The sequence below is a fragment of the Symsagittifera roscoffensis genome, chromosome 7 (genome assembly GCF_963678635.1).
Source record: "Symsagittifera roscoffensis chromosome 7, txSymRosc1.1, whole genome shotgun sequence".
Taxonomy (NCBI): domain Eukaryota; kingdom Metazoa; phylum Xenacoelomorpha; order Acoela; family Convolutidae; genus Symsagittifera; species Symsagittifera roscoffensis.
Window position 1 is genome coordinate 51,929,948 of NC_087068.1, and position 22,109 is coordinate 51,952,056.

General features: G+C 34.9%; 1 protein-coding gene across 1 annotated transcript; it reads right to left on the reverse strand.

Moving 5' to 3' along the window:
• Window positions 1-6,335: 6,335 nt before the first annotated feature.
• On the reverse strand, window positions 6,336-10,952 carry LOC134851225 (cyclin-A2-like). The gene is made up of 8 exons (XM_063867210.1): window positions 10,797-10,952; window positions 10,523-10,700; window positions 10,344-10,447; window positions 9,813-10,036; window positions 8,338-8,569; window positions 7,960-8,073; window positions 7,285-7,418; window positions 6,336-6,775 (listed from the first exon to the last, which is right to left on the reverse strand). The coding sequence occupies exons 1-8, from the start codon at window positions 10,863-10,865 to the stop codon at window positions 6,715-6,717; spliced, it is 1,116 nt and encodes a 371-aa protein (XP_063723280.1). The 5' UTR covers window positions 10,866-10,952; the 3' UTR covers window positions 6,336-6,714.
• Between the last annotated feature and the right edge of the window lie 11,157 nt (window positions 10,953-22,109).

Genomic DNA, 22,109 nt, shown 5'->3' on the forward strand with positions numbered 1-22,109 from the left:
CCATCCAATAATTTTCACACCAACCCCTCAATTTTTTCCCACCCCCCTTTTCAACCAATGCTACCAAATAACCCCGTCCCCACCAATTCTACACCCTCTTATGCTTCCCAAGTCACTCCAACCTATTCTTCACATCATTCAGACCGATCATCCAATTCTCCAGATACCCCCCAAATCTCCCCAGAACTAGATAATTTTATTACATTACAACAACAACCCTACCACCTTGATACCCCCACCATAAACCAAATTTCATCCACAATAGATTCATCCAACCCTCCTACCCCTACACCCTCTTCAATTTATACCGAATCATTAGCACCATCATCCACATCTACTGAATCTTCACTCAGCACTAATAGAGCTTACCGCACTTTTAAAAGAAAGTTCCCCAACCATCCTTTCCCAGCAAAACCAGGAACAGCCCGTGAATATATAAATCACCTAAATCACACTAATACAAAAGAATTTTTAGCTATCACCTTACCCTCATTTCCACAATACACCTTAAACACCCCTCACGACACTAACGAGACACGAAACTTTGTAGACGAACACGTTTTAATGCCTACCCTTCCTTGGACCTTATATTATCATTTTACTAATCCCCTTTGCTTACCTTTATCTAACACTCACATCGATATAGAACGAAATAAGGACATGCTATATCGACTCACTACACCACTAACACCTAGACAATTTACTTACATCGGATATAAAAAATCACTAAAAACATACACTGCACCCCGAGCTAACGAATATACGCTAGAATATTACGATCATAACATCATCAGAACTAACCAAGATCAATTCTTAGACGACGATCGCTTCGCTAACCCACAAATCACAGAAAAATTTTTCATTAAAACACCATATGTATTTACACTCAATATCTTTGACCGCAAATTTGACCACATCATTTCAGAAGCACTAACAGACACACAAGCTTACGAAAGTTTTAAAGAACGCTTCCAAATATTTTCACTAACCTTTCATTTCCTTGCACCACATGAAAGAGATTTGCACTGCTCACACGATATTATGTTGCGCACTAAACAAACTCACACATATACATATTATCGTTTTATCCAAAATCACTTCGACCTACACACCCCCTCCAGACAACCACACCACCGTTTTCAATTCATCAATTCCAAATACACCTCACCATTCTTTCTTAACTTCACATATTGCATTAAAGATACTAACCTTCATGGTATTCTTCGAAATTATGATCCCATAACCCAAATGTATATTTTTTGTCCCATCACCAAGACCTTCAACGCAGAAGAATCCCGACCCTTTTTTCTCCCACACGAATTTGTTCAACCTATAGAAATCCCCATTTTAGAATTCATCCACAACACTAAATTCAATCACAAATTATATAATCTAATCCAAAACACACCTTATGAGTTTGCAGTTGGCACTGAAGAACTAACCACCATTAAAGCACTTCAATTGCTCTGGCCACTGCTTCAAACCAAAATATCATCCGCATCTTAGCTAAATTACTAACAACTTCAGATCTCATCCACGACATCTTCCCCCACGGTTTCTTCCCCGACGACTAACAGGTAAGTATGAACTATACATATTATTAACTAGTTAATAAAATTAGAAACTAACCATTCTTTATTCATGTCTTCTTTAGAATTTTAGCCTTCATCCAACGATCATCTGAAAAATTCACAAAAGAAAATGAAAATTAAAAATTTTTTCAAACTGTTTAAAACTCTATTAATTTTTTGCACCAAATAATTAAATAAAAATAATACCAATGCAATAATTTAATTTATAAATTTTTTCCAAATGCAGTAAATCTAATAATGATGAAAATTTGTAACTTAATTTTCCCCAACAACTAGCAGTAAAATTGAAATTCTATGTAGTAAATTAATAAGAAGCAAATGCAGTACTAACCTTTTGATATTTTCATTCACTCGCACAAGAATTCTATCCAAATTCGCACAGCTCGCCCACGAAGAATTGTTTAAATAATGAATTTCAGTTTCAAGCTTTCACTATAAACAACTCTAACACACGATAACAAGTTTCAAACTTTCCTTTAACCCGGTTGGAAAGGAATTATATACTAAACCAAACTAACCAACGCAGCTTACTAAACACCACAAATCATAAAATAACAGCATGACTAAGAAAAGAAAACCAACGGTACCCAAACCGGATTAATCCAGCTTAAAACTGGATACTTTATTCTTTTGAAGACTATTATAAAGTCTAAGAAAGAAGTAATAAAACACAAAAAAGTCGCAAGACAAACCCATACCAAAAACAGTTTGATTTTTGAAAAAGGGACACAACCAAAGTAACATCAGAAAGAACAACACAAAACCAACATAAAACGTTGTCACATAACAGGACCTCTCACAAAAACCGCATGCAATCATACTCCCACTCCTGGCCTAACCCACCAGAAGAAGACGTCCTGAGCATGCTCTATAGCCGGCCTAACCCACCGCGCTACATCCACGCTTTGTGACCACACTCCTATTTTTAATAAGAGCTACTCAAGGGTGAGTAACTCTTCAAAATAACTGAACTAAAACAAAAAGCTTTTGTGAAAACAACTAACCAAAATCATAATTAAAAAACATTAAACTAATAAAAGTTTTATAAAATGTGAATTATATTATGCAATATATAGATCAGCATACAACACCAAAGACGAACATCCAAAGACAAAATGAACCCACTACACTCGAAAAAGAATGGCCAACCACAATCAATATGCCGCCCACAATCACAACTCAAAGGATTTAGAGTACGACTTGACTTCGCAGAAAAGGACTTCATTGAACTAGACCAATGACCACCTCGATGTTCAAGTATACGTACAGATCCGAGTAACCAGGCATCCCCTCCACGCACAATCTCCACGCCATTCCCAGACAAGATCAAAACACAAAGAAGTTCTCATCAATGAAACAGAAAAACCTGACATAGCCAACCATTCTGAAATCAGATTTGAGTTTGTTGCGAAAACCCAGTCGTTGTCATGAGATGACACAACGATCGAACCTGGAACTTCTCTAACAAGAGAACCCAGAAGAAATATGATGTTCGCCAAACACCAACGTCCATCATCCATCCTTTGAATTACAGAAAGACTATTCTAAAAAACTCTGCAAAACCCGGATGGGTGGAACCTGATCTAAACTACATTTTATGATTGGATAAATTAGATATTTTACCAATGTAAAGTATTTAATATTAACCAATCATGATCCATCTGACTAACAATCCACTTATTTGTAAGTGCTGAAATTACTTGTAATTTCAGCACCAGAGAGATTTGAATTTAACTTAGAAATTAGTTGACTCTCCAAGAAGACTTCAGCAACCGCAATAAACCAGTATACCCTAGATCTATTGAGCCTAGCAGAGACTAGTTAAACAACCTGAGACTAGATAGTATAAGAGTAAGATAAGGATTGGTATTAGACTAAGAAGTTGCACGAATCTATCCGGCCGAAAATAAGATAGCGTGACGAGCAGACGGTGTACCCTATCCGAAATTACTCTATGAGTTATACACTTCGGTCCTAACTCAAGAGGACCGTAAAGAACGCTCAAACTATTAGAATAAGCCTGAATTTTTTACAGTTGTTTTAAAAATGATTAACGAAAAACAAAAACTATCCAAATTTATTTTAATGATTTTTTTTTAACTTTTTTTTATTTTATTTTCTCAAGGCCAGGGAAGCGCTCGATAAATCTTCCACAATTTGCTTATCTTTGGTAGAACAAAGTTTTTAATAGCTTACATAACCGTTTTTTTTTTTTCATAAACGTAATGTTACTCGCTTTTTTTTGCTCATAATTACACGGAGATGTAAAAAATTTCCAATACGGCTTTTCTTGCCAGTGAGTAAACTGTTTGGGAAATTTTCCAGAAAATCGGATTCAGAATGCGCAGGCTATAATCTGTTTCATAACTGGACCCGTTTTGATTATTAATTGAAATATCTGATTTTGCTTGAAACAAACCAGTTAAACGTTTGTTTTCATTCGAGGTACCAATTCGAAACAAGGTACAAATGCAAGGATTTGAAAAAAAAAAGATTTTTCGTCGCTGAGCAATTCGGCTTAATATATTTATAAAAAATGGCTGAACTCAATTGAGATGGAGGGCCTTTTTAGTTATACGGCCCAAAAAGCATTATTTATGCCATTTTGAAAGCTTGATCATGACGCTCGAATCTGATTGGTTGAAATTAATATCCCGCTACCATTTAAACCCCGCTATTTTTGTTTCTCAGCGGGCTTTAAGTCCGCTTTTGAAAGCATAATTCCAGCCCCATTTTCGCCTCCATTAACACTTATTGATTTGTGCTTATTGGAAAGCCTTATTGGCCTGCCATTTGATCAATTAATGTGAAACCCCACAATGAACGGGCTTTTTTAACAAAAAAGTGCTTCGCTCAGCTTGAGATACATTAAAATATATATCATGGCAAGCTAGGCGGCATCTGCGCTACGATCGCTTGACAATCGATTTTTTTTAAGTAGCTATCAATAGAGACTTGAAAATATCTAACACAGGGGCGAAGCGGAGATTCGAACCACTTGCGATACAACAAATAAAAAAACATTAGTCGAAAAAAAATAAGTTGAAAATAGTTCTTCCAAAATTTATATCTTCGTATGTCTCGATAGAAGTTCAATCCCGATAGACGTCACGATAGAAGTCCCCTTAAAATTAGAATGAACAACACTTGCATTTCCAACTACCATGAAAAATCCTTACCGACCATCTTCAAGCAGAAAAAAAAACATTTACTGAATCTTTTCTAATCTTTCAAGTCCCCTCTGAAAGTAGAATGAACAATTGAATTTTTCTCGAACATTGTTCAATTTTATTGTTACTGGAAAAAAACAAGGTCCGTCTAGGATTCGTCAACTGAGTTACCACTAGGCTAAGAAGATATTTAGAGAAATTAAGAGAAAAGAAGTAAGAAAATAATGTGTAAGAAAAGTTGTATACGAGAAAAACTAGTCTTGTTCCCAATTACAAGACACTTGCTCTCGCAAGTGAAAATATTTCAATAAATATGAGGGATACTAAAAAATGAGAGAATCAAAACAAGAAGAACCGGTGTCTGAGCAAGTACCACAGAATGTTCCGACCATTTTTAAAAACATTTCGGTTTTATTGTTCATTTGTTTCAAATAAAAAGCGGTTTTAGAGCTGATCAAAATACTCGAGTTAATTAATTAAGCATAATCGACAGATGAAAATAAGCAAAATGAACAACTGAAAAAAAATGTCAAAAATTTTTTTTTTAAATTATTAGCGTAAATTTTTTATTCAGATAAAGAATTTTTTTTCGCTAAGAAAAAACGCCAAATGCAACTTACAAAACTAATTCACATGGAGTAAAACTACGTTTTTGTTTTCTGAAACGAGAATTTTTTTCAATACGTTTTTTTAGCTCGCTTTACTTGCGCAAAATTAGACCAAAAAAAAACAAAACGTTAACCGGTTGACCTGAACGTTGAAAACATTTGCTGCAAAACTTTTCATGTCGTTCGAATTACGACTGACAGGGTTTTACAACTTGACATACCTAGGAGCATTCTTATGATTATTTGTGGTACCTAATTTTGTGTGGAACCTCAAAACAAACTTTAACACCCGGAGACGAATTTCCTCCCGTGTCGAAGGTGGGAACAATAATTTGATCATTAAAACAGTTCCTTCAATCTATAGTTTTATGGGCAAAAACTCACATGCATAGTTAGGGAAGAATCATTGAACGCAAGGAGAATCATAGAACGCAAGGGAACAAACACAGAGTTGCAAAAGGGTCAATTCATGCAAGACAGCCATTTAGGAAAGAATCATTGAACCCAAGGAAACAAAAACCGACAGTTGGAAAAGTGTCAATGCACGCAAAACAACAAATTCCCTTGTTTTCTAGTTAAAATCTAATTGATCCAATTGCTAAGAAAAAAATCGCCACAACGCCCTTTGAACTTCAAGGACAAGTTATAGACATTTCAATTATTTTAACGCGATTTGAGAAAATTGATCACTAGGCAGGGTTAGCAATTTGTGTTTTTTTTTTTAAAACTAACAGTAAAACATAACAATTTTTTGAATGTTAACAAATCATCCCCCCTCAACGGACTGATTTTCAATCTGAATCAGTTAAATGCTGAGTTTTTTCAAGAAATAGCTAATAAGACACGCTCGCTATGAAACGAAACTTTCGCTATGAAACGAAACTTTTCGACTAATCTTTCGAAATCGCTTTATTTCTTCATCTTATCAGTAGTTAATTTTTTCTGAAGCCTTCTGAATTAAACTATTGAAAACGAGGAATCACAAGTTGGATTATTGCATTAAATGGTATGCTTCTACACACAACACATTGACTCAAAGTCCACACACGCCCACAAGAATTATTTCAAACAAATAAAGGTGGCATTTGAAGCAACTTAAAATTCAAATTCAAGTCTAAAACGATTTCCTAAATACTCATTAAAATACGTATAAAATTACAAAAGTTACATTGCATAATGAATGTTCGCAATAATAGTAGCCTCATTTCGTATGTTCTGTGTGCCTAATTCATACTCATAGCACCATTTGACTGCCTTTTTCTTGTTAGCTGAACTCTTTAGTAAATCGAGTAATCCAACAACCAGTTCCAGTCTAGAACAAGTCGGAAATAAATAGCCGCATCCTCATATTCCCAGAGGGAGTGGGATGTTCTTAGGGCAGACACGCTCAGCAACTTCACCGAATCTAAACAAAATTCAGAATTTGGCTGATAAGTTCTGCTTCAAAGTAAGTTTCAACTTAATACACTGATTATAATTGTTTATATTAGTAAGTACTACAAATAGAGACGCCAGCTGAGATCGAGTGGCATATCCTTTCCCGTTCAACGCCCATTTAAATCAAACAGATTGTGCCGAGAAAAACCTGTCAGAAAAATCTTTGAAGTACTTTTTTAGTGACAAAAACCTTAAGCCAGTGATGCGCAATTTTTCACCGAGAAATTGATTCTATTTTTATTAAATGAAGTCAACAAAACAGATTAATTTACTGAAGAACTCCAAAATTATGTGAATTCTACAGATAACGAACATTTTTTTTTAATTTCAAAACTATTGTACAGCAACCGACAATTCTTTAATTTTTTGAATGAAAACAATTTGTATAGCAACCGGCCCTTCTTTTTTTCGAATGAAAGCAATTTGTACAGCAGCCGGCAATTCTTATTTCTTTTTAATTAATACAAATACACCGACCTTTCGTCCTTGTATTTGTCCTGAATTGCAGTCCAGGTGAGTTTGGGGGCGAGGCTGTAGTATTTGTGGGTGTACCGAATGCAGCTCTCTAGTTCCCTCAGTGAAAATCCACACTTCTTTGGAACACTCTCCATCTGAAGCAAAAGATAATAGAACGTCAAAAAACACGAAACATCTACAAGAAAATTATCATTGGCTCATAATTATCAAGAACCTTTGTGGGAAAAAAAGACATAAACTGACAGCCGGAAAAGAGTAATGAACGCAAGAAAACTGAAAATTTCGAAGAAAAACATAGATGGCCTTAATTGAGTTTGTAGAACAATTTATGATAGACACTTTTTTGCTAAAGTTAACCCAATTTGAGAAAACTGGATCAATAGGCTAAACTTTCATTTTGCTGGGAAATCTGATAATTTATTTCCAGTTTCGAAATTAGAAGTCGATCACGTTTTTCGTGACCTTTATATTTATGCAGTTCGATAGTGGAGTTTGCCTTCCTTTTAACAATGAAAATGCACTGAACTTAAAAAGTCAAACCGCGAAAAATCAAAACTGAGCGTGAGCAAACTTTATCATAAAAAAAATCACCAAGACCTATTTACGAGTCTTCTCTACGTTCAAACTCTTCAAAATGACATGCGAGCAACTAAATGATTTGTGACGACATCTTACCCATTTGTCCATATTGAGAGCAGCTGCTGCCACGTACAATGAGGCTGCTGCCTTCTGTGATGGCAGGAAGCACAGGAAAGTCTCTCCTTGCAGAAGTGTCAGCTCACAGATATACTGGAAAAAATATACACGTAAGATAATTGCCGAAACCTTCGGACAGCCCAAATCAAAATTGAGAAAAAATTATTTCATTCAAAAGCAATTCATCAGAAGTAACTCGCGCAGGGCCGTTTGAAAAGTCAAAATTACATTCCGAAGTGTTATAATATTCTCGATGCTCTTTAATAAGGGACGAATTGTTAAGTAGAATTACCAACTTGTCATAGTAACCGATCATTTAAAAAATTCATTCCACATTCTGACAGATATTGACCTTACTTTTGAGAGATTTTCCAGTTCCAACAGAGATTCTGGATCTGTTTCGCAAATTAGGTCATCATACTCTTTTAAGAAATGGTTCAAGAAGGCATTGGAGGACGGCTGTGATAATTCAAATTTCAAGGCTTTCAACATTGATTTTTCCAGCCTCAGCAGCTGTCTGGCGTTGTATGTATTGTCAGTCAAGTTGACAAACTCTACGGCAGTAGGAGGGTAAATTTCTTCGTATTTCCTGCAAATCAGTTGAAAACTTCCTTTCAACATAACGCTTTATATCATATTACGATATTTCCCATTCAATATCCCCCAGTAAATAATCCTGATAAATCAATTAGCATAGCCAACAGACAATTAAAGAAGAGTAAATGAACAAATAAACACGAAAAAATAAATAAAAAAAACACATTTAGAAGTTTTCACGCTAAAATGCAACATTACGAAATTTTTTTGGTTGATTGTTCTAGGAAAGATATTTCACTGTGCTTTATTTTGCACAAGCAAGTTTTTCAAAACTTGCACTAAGCTTAAAAAACTTACTGGTTTTTCAATACGGCACGGATTATACGAATTTATTTTTTATACGGATTTAAGCGCTGCCATAATGGCATTTTGTATGATTTCACTTATGATTGAAGCATATCTTTTTAGCACTTATGATTGAAAGCATATCTTCTCTAAGTCAAATTTGAAAAATTGGCAAACTACGGGCTATAATTTGTGTTACTAGGGTTACACAGGGAAATATCAAAATATAACCAATTGGCCCATTTTAGAATATTTCTAGTTTGAAACGTTTCTGCGATGGAGACAATTAGTTTGGTTTCGAAATGCAAACCTAGTCAACAGATGAAATAAAAAGAAACTGAATCCGAATTTTTTGCAATTAAATCAGGTTTAAAGCCTTTGAATTTACAAAAAATCATTGAACTAAAGGAAAAACAAATAAATCAAAGGTCAAGCCATAAAAATCAAATTTCAGCCAGCGCGAGCAAATTTTGGATCTAATTAATAATCCCTCCTTTGCTGCAGTCTTGAAAAGGGTAGAGGTTGTTAAGTAGATCCCAAATTTTTTCTACAGTTTTTAAAACGCGAAAAACATCACGACCTATGGGGCTAGGTCTTTCACCAGACCGACCTTTTACAAGACCACAATGCAATAATTCTAGTAAGATAAATTTAAATTACTGGAAGATTCGAAGAGGAAGCGGTTAGAACAAACAAAACTTCACTGAGAAACCGTGAAAACAATGTCTTTAACCAGACTAAACGGCGCGATTACATCTGTCAATCAAATTTGTTTATTGAGTCTGGTAAAAGGTCCATGTTATTCTGGTAAAAGACCGGTCTGGTAAAAGGTACAATCACTTATCATTTTACACTTGATTACCTTAAAACAATTCAAATAACATCAAACTTAGAAGTTTGGATCAAGATGACATCTGTTAAATCTAGTTTTTTTTGGTATATTTACTTACGAGGCAATGAACATTGCTGCGACACCAGCTAACTGCAGTTTGTCTCTCGTGCAAGACATGACTGACAAAAATCTGTCCACGTAAGCGACTGATAGATACAGTGTCTCGTTACATAATTTGAACTCCTCCCCTACCTCGACAAGCCAGTCAACCAGGGTCGATCTCATATCATTGTCAATTTCTCTCTGCCGACGCAAGTACCTGGGCGACGGCAGGAACAATCTCTGCAAGCAGAATTAGGATCGAATCTTAAAGTAGCCGAGTATAACCCATTCAGTTCGTTTTCGTAATAAGTCCAACCTTTTCGTAATTAACCAGTTAAAAATCACACAGACTGGCAGTTCAGATAAACAATTTATCCAATCTATCTAGTTCCGGCATTCATTTTATCAACTTTGAAAGCTTATTTCATCTGCAGTTCAGATTTGGTATCTCATATGTTCAAAAGCCAAATTTGACTGTTCGCTGATATTTAACGCCTCACTGTACATGTTCAAATAGTAAAAATCAATAGCGTCAAAATTTACAAACCTCTGCTTCTCTCCAGTAGGTCAATGCATCTGAACAATACTCTGGCTCACGGAAAGCAATTTCAATCAGAGACAACGTAAATATAATCTCTGAATCTCCGATAGCTGAAACATTTGGTCAAAATTAACGAAGTCAATCGAAAAATAAAATATGCTTCCGTTATTGACCATGTTACTCACAGTCAATCTCCATACTTTCATCAGACCGCTCCGGACTTCTTTGAGGATTACTCTCTTTAGCGAAATGGCTGAATTTGGCGACATCGCCGACTTTTTCTGCTTTGGAGACATTTAGGCTCTGCGCCGCGACAGTCGCATTTGTTATATTCCCGAAAGCAGTTCGTGGACCTCTGTTTGTCTGAAACCGAATTAAGTCAACTTTAAAGTGCTGCAACACTTAAATTTGCCAGACTTAACAGACAAGCAACCTTAACATTTCAAAATTCTGACGTACCGTTGTTTTTCCGTTATTTTTGCCGCCCGCATTTCTCGATGTAACTGGGTTGGCGTTTTCTACATCCATGTTTAGAAATCTTCGAGTGCTCAAATTTGAAAAATTAATAATAACCTACAGATGCCTCTGAGATGAATTCTTTAGGAGCTTGACCCACTTTTGTATCTTGGAATTTAAGCATGAGGAAAAACTTTAAACTTAATTTGAGCCCGCACAAAATCAAAAATTTATAATCGAAATTTGATAACAAGAAAATTTTGAAGACATCTGAAAATCAAAGTTGACTTATGCCGTTCGATGTGTGACGTAAAAAAAAATTGTGTACACTTTAGAAAGTAAATTAAAAGTGAAGAACAAAGCATAACAAAGCTAGATCGATCAAAGGTAAATTGAAAAGGATAAAACTTAAGGAATCAGGCTCAGTGTCTTCAAAGAAATCAGTGGCAGATGAACAATTTCGAGTCTCACAAATGCCAATGCAAATCTTGATTGAGTCAATTCCTGAGGGCAACTAAAAAATTGACAATCATTCCGCATTGATGGACAATCTGTACAAAGAGAGAAACTTAAAACCTAATCAGATAAAAAAAGTACTTCCGCCAATCACAAAAGAAGATCTAGGAATTGCTTATAGAATGGAAAAGACGTACAGAACTTGCGCTTCTGAAAAAAAAGTGCTCTAACAATTTACAACTATTCTGAGAGGAATAATTACGACTTTCAAAACATCCATACTCAAAAAAGACAAACATTTCAAACCTTGAGGTTTGTCGCACTCAGAAACTCACAACAATTTAGCTCAAGCATGAAGAGTCACGGACTGCTTGCAACTGTTGTTTCCCAAATGAGGTTGCAAATTTGCTTGCAAATTAGCTTGCAATTTGCTTGCAATTTGCTTGCAAACGTTTGAAATTTACTTTTTAGCAAAAATTTCTTGCAAATTAGGTTTCCACTGGGATACTAAATAACATAATCAAATAACCATCCTTCAGCTTTCGTGGTCAAATTCACAAACCTGTTATTTGATTGCTACGCAATCATGTTTCTGGCAAAAATTCTTGAGAAAAAATTCAAAATACAAATTTTAAGCAATTAAGTGCATCACAATGAAAAAATTGTTGTAATAATCTTATTAAACAGATTTGTTATGTTTGATGTTTGTGCCTGTTTGTGGAGCGCCCTCTGAGGGATTTTAGAGACAGGTCTGTCAAGTGCCTTTCTGTGGGGAGGTGGGAAACTGCGACTGGCTTGAAGAGTCTGGTGGTACACCGCTGGACCTACTGAGCTCGGGTGAGATTGTTCCATGTTTTTGATTTTTGTAATTCGATTTTAAAATTTAAATTATATTAATTGTCTTTTTTTTTTATTTGCTGATTTATAAAATTCCCACTAACCGCTTCTCATGGAATGTTCAGTCCCCTAAAGTCCAGTCAAAATCCTTTTTTTAACCTTTATGCTGAGTCAAGATGGGGAAAAACAACAAAGAGTGTACAAGCAAAGATTGCTTAAAACCTCCAGGACTGATAAATTGGATTGGATGTGATTGTTGTTCTAGTTGGTATCGTATCGGTTTGGCAAATATTTCTCTTAGCGACTCTAAGAAAACCCAATGGTTTCAGTGTGCCTTTATGCGTTGCTATTAAATCTGTTTATAAAGCAAAAATAGGTAATAATTTAGTGCTAGACAATTATCTTAATACAGCCACCTCAAAAGTCCGAGTACTCAAGAGAGTACCAAAAGACTCGCGTGTTACCTTGGCGGAAAGTCTGTCGGACAGACTGAATGACATCGTCTACAATGTAGAAGATGTTACCAAATGGCTAATTTTTTTAACGTCGTTCTTATTTTTTTGGAGCAACCGAAAAGAAGTGGACTCAAACAGATCACAAGCATGAGCTCTTCGATAAATGAAAAAATTCGAGCAAATGACGTATCACTTCCAAACCCCATCCCCAAGTTTCAAACCCGCCTCTGAGTGACCTCGAGCAGAGAAAAAAGCTAATAAGTACTAAGCTCGGTGAAGGAAATATAAAAGGAGGAATAAAGTTTGCTGCTTCGGATGATAAATTTGCTCCTTTTTCAACTAATAACTATCAAAAAATGTTGTCTAAGCACCCTCAGCGAGCCCAATTTTGAAGCTCCAAATCCAGAAAAGTTAGATAGTTTTTTCTTAACCGATTTTGACCTATACAAAGCGATAATGTCCTTTCCGAACGGATCAGCAGCAGGTCTTCATAAAATAGTTCCTCAAATTTTTAAAGATCTTGTTAGTAGGTCGAATGGCAGTGCAGGACCGAAATCGCTTACTAAGCTGATAAACCTCATTGGAGATGGCAAAATACCCGAACCCCTAAGACCTTTCTTTTTCGGCGCAAAGCTTATAACCCTCATAAAGATAGACGGAGGGTTGAGACCGATTGCCACAGGCAACACGCTGAGACTTATCGCGTCTAAATGCGCTGGAAGCAAGGCCCTCTCAGAGCGACAAAAACTTTTCGGAAACGTACAGGTAGGATGCGGTACCAAACGAGGAGCAGAAATAGCTGCATACTCGTTTCGAAACCTTATTGAACGCGACCACAATCCAAAACGCAATGTTCTTTTAAAACTAGATTTTAAGAATGCCTGAAGGCTGAATCATGTCTATTCAAATCGCCCCGAATTGTATAATTACACCCATTGTGCGTATTGTAATTCTATTTACCTTTTTTACGGAAACTCTGTCATAATGTCAGAAAACGGAACTCAGCAAGGTGATCCTGAAGCCCAAACCCTTTTTATGGAAACAATTCAGACATTAGTCAAACAGTTGGAGTCGAAAATTATTATCTGGTATTTAGATAATGGAAATTTAGCCGACGACTATGAGGTAGTACTCAGGGACCTTAAAAACATTCTGAAATTGGAACAAATTTACAGCCTGAGCTTGAGCACTGAGAAGTTCGAACTTTGTTTTTTGGGACCGATTACGAGTACACAGTATAATTCAATTTTAACCTAATTTCGAAAAATACGCCCCAAAAATAAAAATAAAAACAAAAGAAGAATTCCTCATTTAAGGATCTCCAATCGGCTAACGTTGCCGAAAAGAATTGTTGACAAAAAAATTAACGCGCTTGAAAAAATCTCGGATGTCATTGACAAACTAGACGCCCATTATGGCTTTTAACTCCTGAAAAATTGCTTTAGCATGCCAAAACTCCTTTATTTTTTGCTTACGAGTCCTTGTTTTTTGCAAAATGATTTTTTGGATAGCTACAACAAATTACTAAGAAATTTCGTTTTGCAAGGTCACTAATGTGAAAATGGATGAAAACCAGTTTTTACAAGCAGTTCTCCTGGCAGCAAAAAATGCCTAGAGCGAGAACTTTGGTTTGGATCAAGTGGATGGAACCTATGATGATGCGCTTAAAATGTGGTTTGAACTTAAAAAAATTGAAATGGCTCCGGAAAAGGAAATCCAAAACATTGAACAGAGCCAGTTTTTGACAGCGAAATTGCAGACTTGATTTTACGACTCAAGCCAACGGACCTAAAAAGATTCAACGCGTTCCAAGATAGATTTGGCTCCCAATGGTTGAACGTCATCCCGTTCAAAATTTTAAGGTTTAAAATGTCGAACCAACAACTCAGAATTGCCACAGGACTTCGATTAGGCTCAAAAATATGCGAACGGCATAAATGCGTGTGCGGAAAAGACGTTACCGAGGAAGGTTGTCATGCCTCTTGCCTCAAAAGTTCAGGGAGATTCTCTAGGCATTCAAACCTGAATGCCCTTATAAAGCAGAGTTTATCTTCTACTCACATTCCGTCTGTTTTAGAACCACGACATATCTACAGGACCAATCACAAGAGACCAGACGGTTTGACGCTCGTTCAATGGGCTGTTGGTAATCAGCTCTTGTGGGATGTAACGGTAGTAGACTCCTTAGCTCCTTGTAGGATTATTACCGGGTCTCTTCGAAACCCTGGTACGGCTGCCGCTGAAGCGGAAGAGCAAAAAATTAACAAGTATAAAGATTTTGTAGATGATGGATGTCTTTTTCAACCGCTAGCTTTTGAGATTCAGGGCCTGACCGGCTCCAGCATAGAAATTTTTTCGATCAAGTTTTGTGAGAACCTAAGCATATGCACTGAGGAACCCAGAGCAGGCAGATTTTTAAAACAGAGAATCTCCCTTTCAATACAGATTGCGAACGCCGCTTGCATACTCGGAAAAATAAATGACAAAAGAACTTTCGACGAACTTTTTTTATTTGTAGCTCTTGTATAATATAATTTCTCGTGTCGAATTGCGTGTTCTTATTGAAGAAACGTAACCTGTATCAATTTTAATTGAAAAACAATTCATCTCTTGCCATCTTCTTTTATCATTATCACTTCCATATCTAGAAAATTCCAAGGATTTTGACTGGAATACGTGATGAAGGGACTCTTGAGTGTAACCTCGGTTACAATGATTTTTTTGAAAAATAGATTAGTATCACAAACTAAAAAAACTTCACGAAAGAAATTTGAAATCATTCGATCAAATTTTTCTATTGAATGGCTGCCACTGTTGGTTCTCCTTGAAATAAACGTAGGTTTTAAATTTTATAAACTGCTTCTCTTTTTCTGTAAGCAAGGATATTCTATTAATTGATTTTGTCATCTTGTAACCTGAGCCTAATTGTTACTATTTTTTTTTAAAAAAAAAGAGCTTTCAATATACGGTCCATTAAAACTTTCGACAAATTACAATTGTTTTTCTTGTGTTCACAATTATTTGATTGTTTTCATTTTGCGAATTTACGATCGGTGGTATTCAGAAGTGTTTTAATCTCCGGAAATGGCAAATTATTTTCCAGTCGAGAAACAATGGTACTGGTAATACATTGCGTTTTAAATTAACATCGGAAAATAAATCGAGTTTTGAACAAAATCAGCAAATTTTAAATGCACAGTTTAATTGTTTTTCTACTGCTATTGACAAATTTGCTGAAATTTTTTTATGAGGAGGGCAGGGTAGTGTAAGTGATTGACAGCGAATAATCTCAAGTGTAGTAGTTTTGTTTTAAAAGGAACCGGTTTTTTGATCAATTTTTGTGGCAATTTTTGATCAATTCGCCTTGAAAACTCAAAAATTGGTTCGAAATTGATCCGAGACCTTTCACGCTTACTTTTTCTTTCATAATGTTTTTGTCCAGGGCAATTGTGTATTGTTTTCATCTTTTTTAACATGTTTTCATTTGAGGACGATAATTTCAGTTTTTTTTCTGGTATTACCTTGGAGTAAGTGTCCCCTAAAGTACTTTGATTAAGGGATACATTAGTGTGGCACCTCCCCGAGTGATGTAGTCCTCTGCGGTAGGGTTCGCAGTAATCGGATCTACCCCGATGTATCCTGGAGATTTGGTCTGAGTTTTTGGGCTGTCGGGCAGGTATTTTTACTTCCTATTACCTGCGCGATTTATTGGATCACGAGCTTCCAATATGTCACCGATGGTTCATCAAACGAGGCCGTTTCTGCAAACGTCTCACGCCGCATTGCCCAGTGCTCAAAGACGTAAGTGCGAACCTTGGGGGCCTTGCTTCGGCAAACGCAAGCCTTGGGGGTCACTCGACATTTTTGTGTTGCGCATGCGCCGGCTGGATACTGCCTTGAAAGCCACCAGACCAAGTGCCATTAGTAGTCTCGCAGGTCTTCGGATAGAGACGAATTTTGGTACAATTTTCTGTGTTAGTGGAGACCAGAAACGGGGGACTGTGTTCTACAGAATTCCTTGATGTTGAGAACGCTAGTTGTGGAAAATGGGCTTTCCCGAAGTTGCCATGAATGGCAACCGCCACAATGCTTTTAGCACTCTTAATCCTATGATGTATCCTTAGGAAGGGTTCATACCCGGTGATTTTAAAAAGCTCGGATTCGTAAGGTGGGTAGCTAGGCAACTTTTTACCCTCTAAGAATAGTGCATCTTGGTGAAACTAACTCTCAGTGATGGTCATTTATGACTATGAGAAGACTGAGGACTTTGATAAAATACTGGAAAATTTAACAGATCTCTTAGTTCAGTTTCAAAATTTTCACCGTCAAGGAAAAAAACTGTGTCATCTGCATATTGAATTTTTTTGTATGAGTTAGTCAGTTGAGTGTTAAGATCCTTGATGTACAGGTTGAAAATGAGATGTTCTAATACAATGCCCTAAGTGAAAACTTGAGGAACTGTGATCCGGTCCAAATCAGTGTTATTTAGTATTGCTTTCAGAACTCGGTCGCTTTTGAAATAGTTTACTAAGTCTATGGCAGTTTCAGAAAATTTAGTGGTTTGAGTTTTTGTTTTAAATGGTTATGGTCAATAGATTCATAAGCTTTCGAGAAATCTAATAATGAGCATGCAACCAAATAATAGGTATCAATTGGTTTTCTGAATGGTTTCATAAAAATAAAAATAGCATCAAATGTTCGACACGATGTTCTAAAGCCAAACTGAGGGTTGAAAAAAATTTTCAGATAAAGATATTAATTAAATTGTTTATGTAATAACTTTCAAACAATTTTGATAATACTCCTGCAACTGGGACAGGCATGTAAATTTCAGGAAAGTCAGGATCATTTCTTTTGTATATTGGAAAGACAGTTGCTTTTTATAGCTTCTTTGGAAAAAGATTACTTCTCAAGTAATCATTAAAAAATGTAGGATATGTTTAATTTTCATTGCAACCATCTTCGAGAGTGTATGATGAATTGTCAGATGCGCCTTGCCGCTTTCTTGCATTTAAGTTTGAGAAGTTCTCTCATACCCTCCACTGTAGTTATGAAAGGGTTTGCTAAGTGATCTTTTTCATAGGAGGTGTATCTAGGATTGATGATTTGTTGGCTTGTTCTTTCACACTAAGACCGATGATCATGTAGTCTATTTGTGATTTTGAGTTAGCAGGAAATGATTTATGGGTGACATGGAGACTTTATGGTGTCAGAAGTGTATCAAGTGAATCTTTATCATCGATGTTGATAAAATTTAGGTTATAATTGCCGAAAAGTTTTGTTTTAATGCCTAAAAAGTTTGTGTGTAAGTCAATCGACTGAGCAAGTTCTTCAATGATTTCAGTTTTGTTTACTTTTCTTGGATTGTCAGGTAGAATTAAAAGGGTGGTTCTTTTCTTTTTTTTTTGGATGTAGTTATAAGCTCAATCCATAAAAAGTCCCATTTTTGTGCAGACAATTGAGAAATAATTTATTTGTGCAGTAGAGTTTAATACTATCATATTAGCTGCATCTAATTGTGCCGTAAATTTATATTTACAAAGTCTTATAAAGCTTAAAAAATTACTAACGATTTCACGGTAAAGTAACTACCAAGTAGACGTCAACTAAGCTTCAACTACGTCAGAACTTTGAATCTGCTTTGATTTTCGCAAAAGATAAGTTTAATTTCGTTGAAGTTTTGCATAACAAACAGAAAACAAAGAACCAAATTAGTTTAATTTTTGGTTATCATGGAATATTAGCGTTCATTGGAGTGTCCCTTTTCGTCCTCTGACTCTTTTATCTAAAGCATTCAACGAAAAGTGTTCAGGTAGATAAAGTTTCTTTTTTTCTTTGAAATTTAGTACTTTAGAAACCAACTTAAACTAATTTACTAGATCATCAAGGTTTTTTTGAAATTCATTTAACTTACAAGGTCATGAAGTGTTTTCTTTGGATTTTTAACTTCAAAGACCTCATATGCATTTAATTTACAAGATCATCATTTTCAAGACATTTTCAAGACATTTTCTGAGTATTTGGTCTTGAAAACTTTATTCACATCCTTCTAAGATCAATAGCAACAAGACATTTCTCAGATCTATTAGATTTGAAACCCTCAAATTCAATCCATCTTTCTAGTTAAGGTGTCGATTAGTTTTCCAACCTTTCCAAACTAACCACGACTAACTGATAATTACGATCCGAGGACTTAAGATAACAGCCACAAAAAAATAAAGACAAACTGGATAGGAAATTTGAACAATTAACATCTAGATGTTGCACCAACTTTTCATCTGATGATTTATGTCAAAATCAAACATAGGGAAAAAACGAAAAAAAAAATTATTGAAGATTGTCTTATTTAAAACTCACGATACAATTTCGTAATAAGACCATATCAACAATGAGCAGGTTTAATCAAGCCAAAAAAAACACTCGCAAAAAACAAAATTTAAATTTCTTTTACAAACAAAAACAAACTCTAAAAATTAGTTTTTCGATAAAACGCAACGCAATTTTGAAACGCAATGTCGCAAGTTTAATGTCGCAAGATAAGTTTAATTTCGTTGAAGTTTTGCATAACAAACAGAAACCAAAGAACCAAATTAGTTTAATTTTTGGTTATCATGGAATAATAGCGTTCATTGGTGTGTCCCTTTTCGTCCTCTGACTCTTTTATCTAAAGCATTCAACGAAAAGTGTTCAGGTAGATAAAGTTTCTTTTTTTCTTTGAAATTTAGTACTTTAGAAACCAACTTAAACTAATTTACTAGATCATCAAGGTTTTTTTGAAATTCATTTAACTTACAAGGTCATGAAGGCTTTTCTTTGGATTTTTATTTCAAAGACCTCATAGGCATTTAATTTACAAGATCATCTTTTTCAAGACATTTTCAAGACATTTTCTGGATATTTGGTCTTAAAAACTTTAAACACATCCTTCTAAGATCAAAATCAACAAGACATTTCTTAGATCTATTAGATTTAAAACCCTCAAATTCAATCCATCCTTCTAGTTAAGGTGTCGATTAGTTTTCCAACCCTTCCAAACTAACCACGACTAACTGATAATTAGGTGTCGAAAACAAAGAACCAAATTAGTTTAATTTTTGGTTATCATGGAATATTAGCGTTCATTGGAGTGTCCCTTTTCGTCCTCTGACTCTTTTATCTAAAGCATTCAACGAAAAGTGTTCAGGTAGATAAAGTTTCTTTTTTTCTTTGAAATTTAGTACTTTAGAAACCAACTTAAACTAATTTACTAGATCATCAAGGTTTTTTTGAAATTCATTTAACTTACAAGGTCATGAAGTGTTTTCTTTGGATTTTTAACTTCAAAGACCTCATATGCATTTAATTTACAAGATCATCATTTTCAAGACATTTTCAAGACATTTTCTGAGTATTTGGTCTTGAAAACTTTATTCACATCCTTCTAAGATCAATAGCAACAAGACATTTCTCAGATCTATTAGATTTGAAACCCTCAAATTCAATCCATCTTTCTAGTTAAGGTGTCGATTAGTTTTCCAACCTTTCCAAACTAACCACGACTAACTGATAATTACGATCCGAGGACTTAAGATAACAGCCACAAAAAAATAAAGACAAACTGGTTAGGAAATTTGAACAATTAACATCTAGATGTTGCACCAACTTTTCATCTGATGATTTATGTCAAAATCAAACATAGGGAATAAACGAAAAAAAAAATTATTGAAAATTGTCTCATTTAAAACTCACGATACAATTTCGTAATAAGACCATATCAACAATGAGCAGGTTTAATCAAGCCAAAAAAAACACTCGCAAAAAACAAAATTTAAATTTCTTTTACAAACAAAAACAAACTCTAAAAATTAGTTTTTCGATAAAACGCAACGCAATTTTGAAACGCAATGTCGCAAGTTTAATGTCGCAAGATAAGTTTAATTTCGTTGAAGTTTTGCATAACAAACAGAAACCAAAGAACCAAATTAGTTTAATTTTTGGTTATCATGGAATATTAGCGTTCATTGGTGTGTCCCTTTTCGTCCTCTGACTCTTTTATCTAAAGCATTCAACGAAAAGTGTTCAGGTAGATAAAGTTTCTTTTTTTCTTTGAAATTTAGTACTTTAGAAACCAACTTAAACTAATTTACTAGATCATCAAGGTTTTTTTGAAATTCATTTAACTTACAAGGTCATGAAAGCTTTTCTTTGGATTTTTATTTCAAAGACCTCATAGGCATTTAATTTACAAGATCATCTTTTTCAAGACATTTTCGAGACATTTTCTGGATATTTGGTCTTAAAAACTTTAAACACATCCTTCTAAGATCAAAATCAACAAGACATTTCTTAGATCTATTAGATTTAAAACCCTCAAATTCAATCCATCCTTCTAGTTAAGGTGTCGATTAGTTTTCCAACCCTTCCAAACTAACCACGACTAACTGATAATTAGGTGTCGAAAACAAAGAACCAAATTAGTTTAATTTTTGGTTATCATGGAATATTAGCGTTCATTGGAGTGTCCCTTTTCGTCCTCTGACTCTTTTATCTAAAGCATTCAACGAAAAGTGTTCAGGTAGATGAAGTTTCTTTTTTTCTTTGAAATTTAGTACTTTAGAAACCAACTTAAACTAATTTACTAGATCATCAAGGTTTTTTTGAAATTCATTTAACTTACAAGGTCATGAAGGCTTTTCTTTGGATTTTTATTTCAAAGACCTCATAGGCATTTAATTTACAAGATCATCATTTTCAAGACATTTTCAAGACGTTTTCTGGATATTTGGTCTTAAAAACTTTATTCACATCCTTCTAAGATCAAAATCAACAAGAAATTTCTTAGATCTATTAGATTTAAAACCCTCAAATTCAATCCATCCTTCTAGTTAAGGTGTCGATTAGTTTTCCAACCCTTCCAAACTACCCACGACTTTATAATTTTTTACCTAATAAAACTCATCATTCAACTTCAGCTGACCATTTCGTTCCTACTTTTTGTTTGAACCAGGCTTAAAACAATTCTGGGAAATGGTAAGCTCTAAAAAATGTGTTCTAAATGTATGTGAACTGTGTGGACTGATTTACTTTTCTCCAACCCTCAACCTTTTAACTAAGAATAGGAGTACTGAAATGCAGAGAACGCAACTTGTTTTTGAGTTTGTGAGCAGAAGACATCATTCAATTGAATTGATCTACTCTCTTCCCAACCCGTCTATACACAACAAACAAACGATCCGAGGACTTAAGATAACAGCCACAAAAAAATAAAGACAAACTGGTTAGGAAATTTGAACAATTAACATCTAGATGTTGCACCAGTTTTTCATCTGATGATTTATGTCAAAATCAAACATAGGGAATAAACGAAAAAAAAAAATTATTGAAGGTTGTCTCATTTAAAACTCACGATACAATTTCGTAATAAGACCATATCAACAATGAGCAGGTTTAATCAAGCCAAAAAAAACACTCGCAAAAAACAAAATTTAAATTTCTTTTACAAACAAAAACAAACTCTAAAAATTAGTTTTTCGATAAAACGCAACGCAATTTTGAAACGCAATGTCGCAAGCTCATAAACAACTTATTT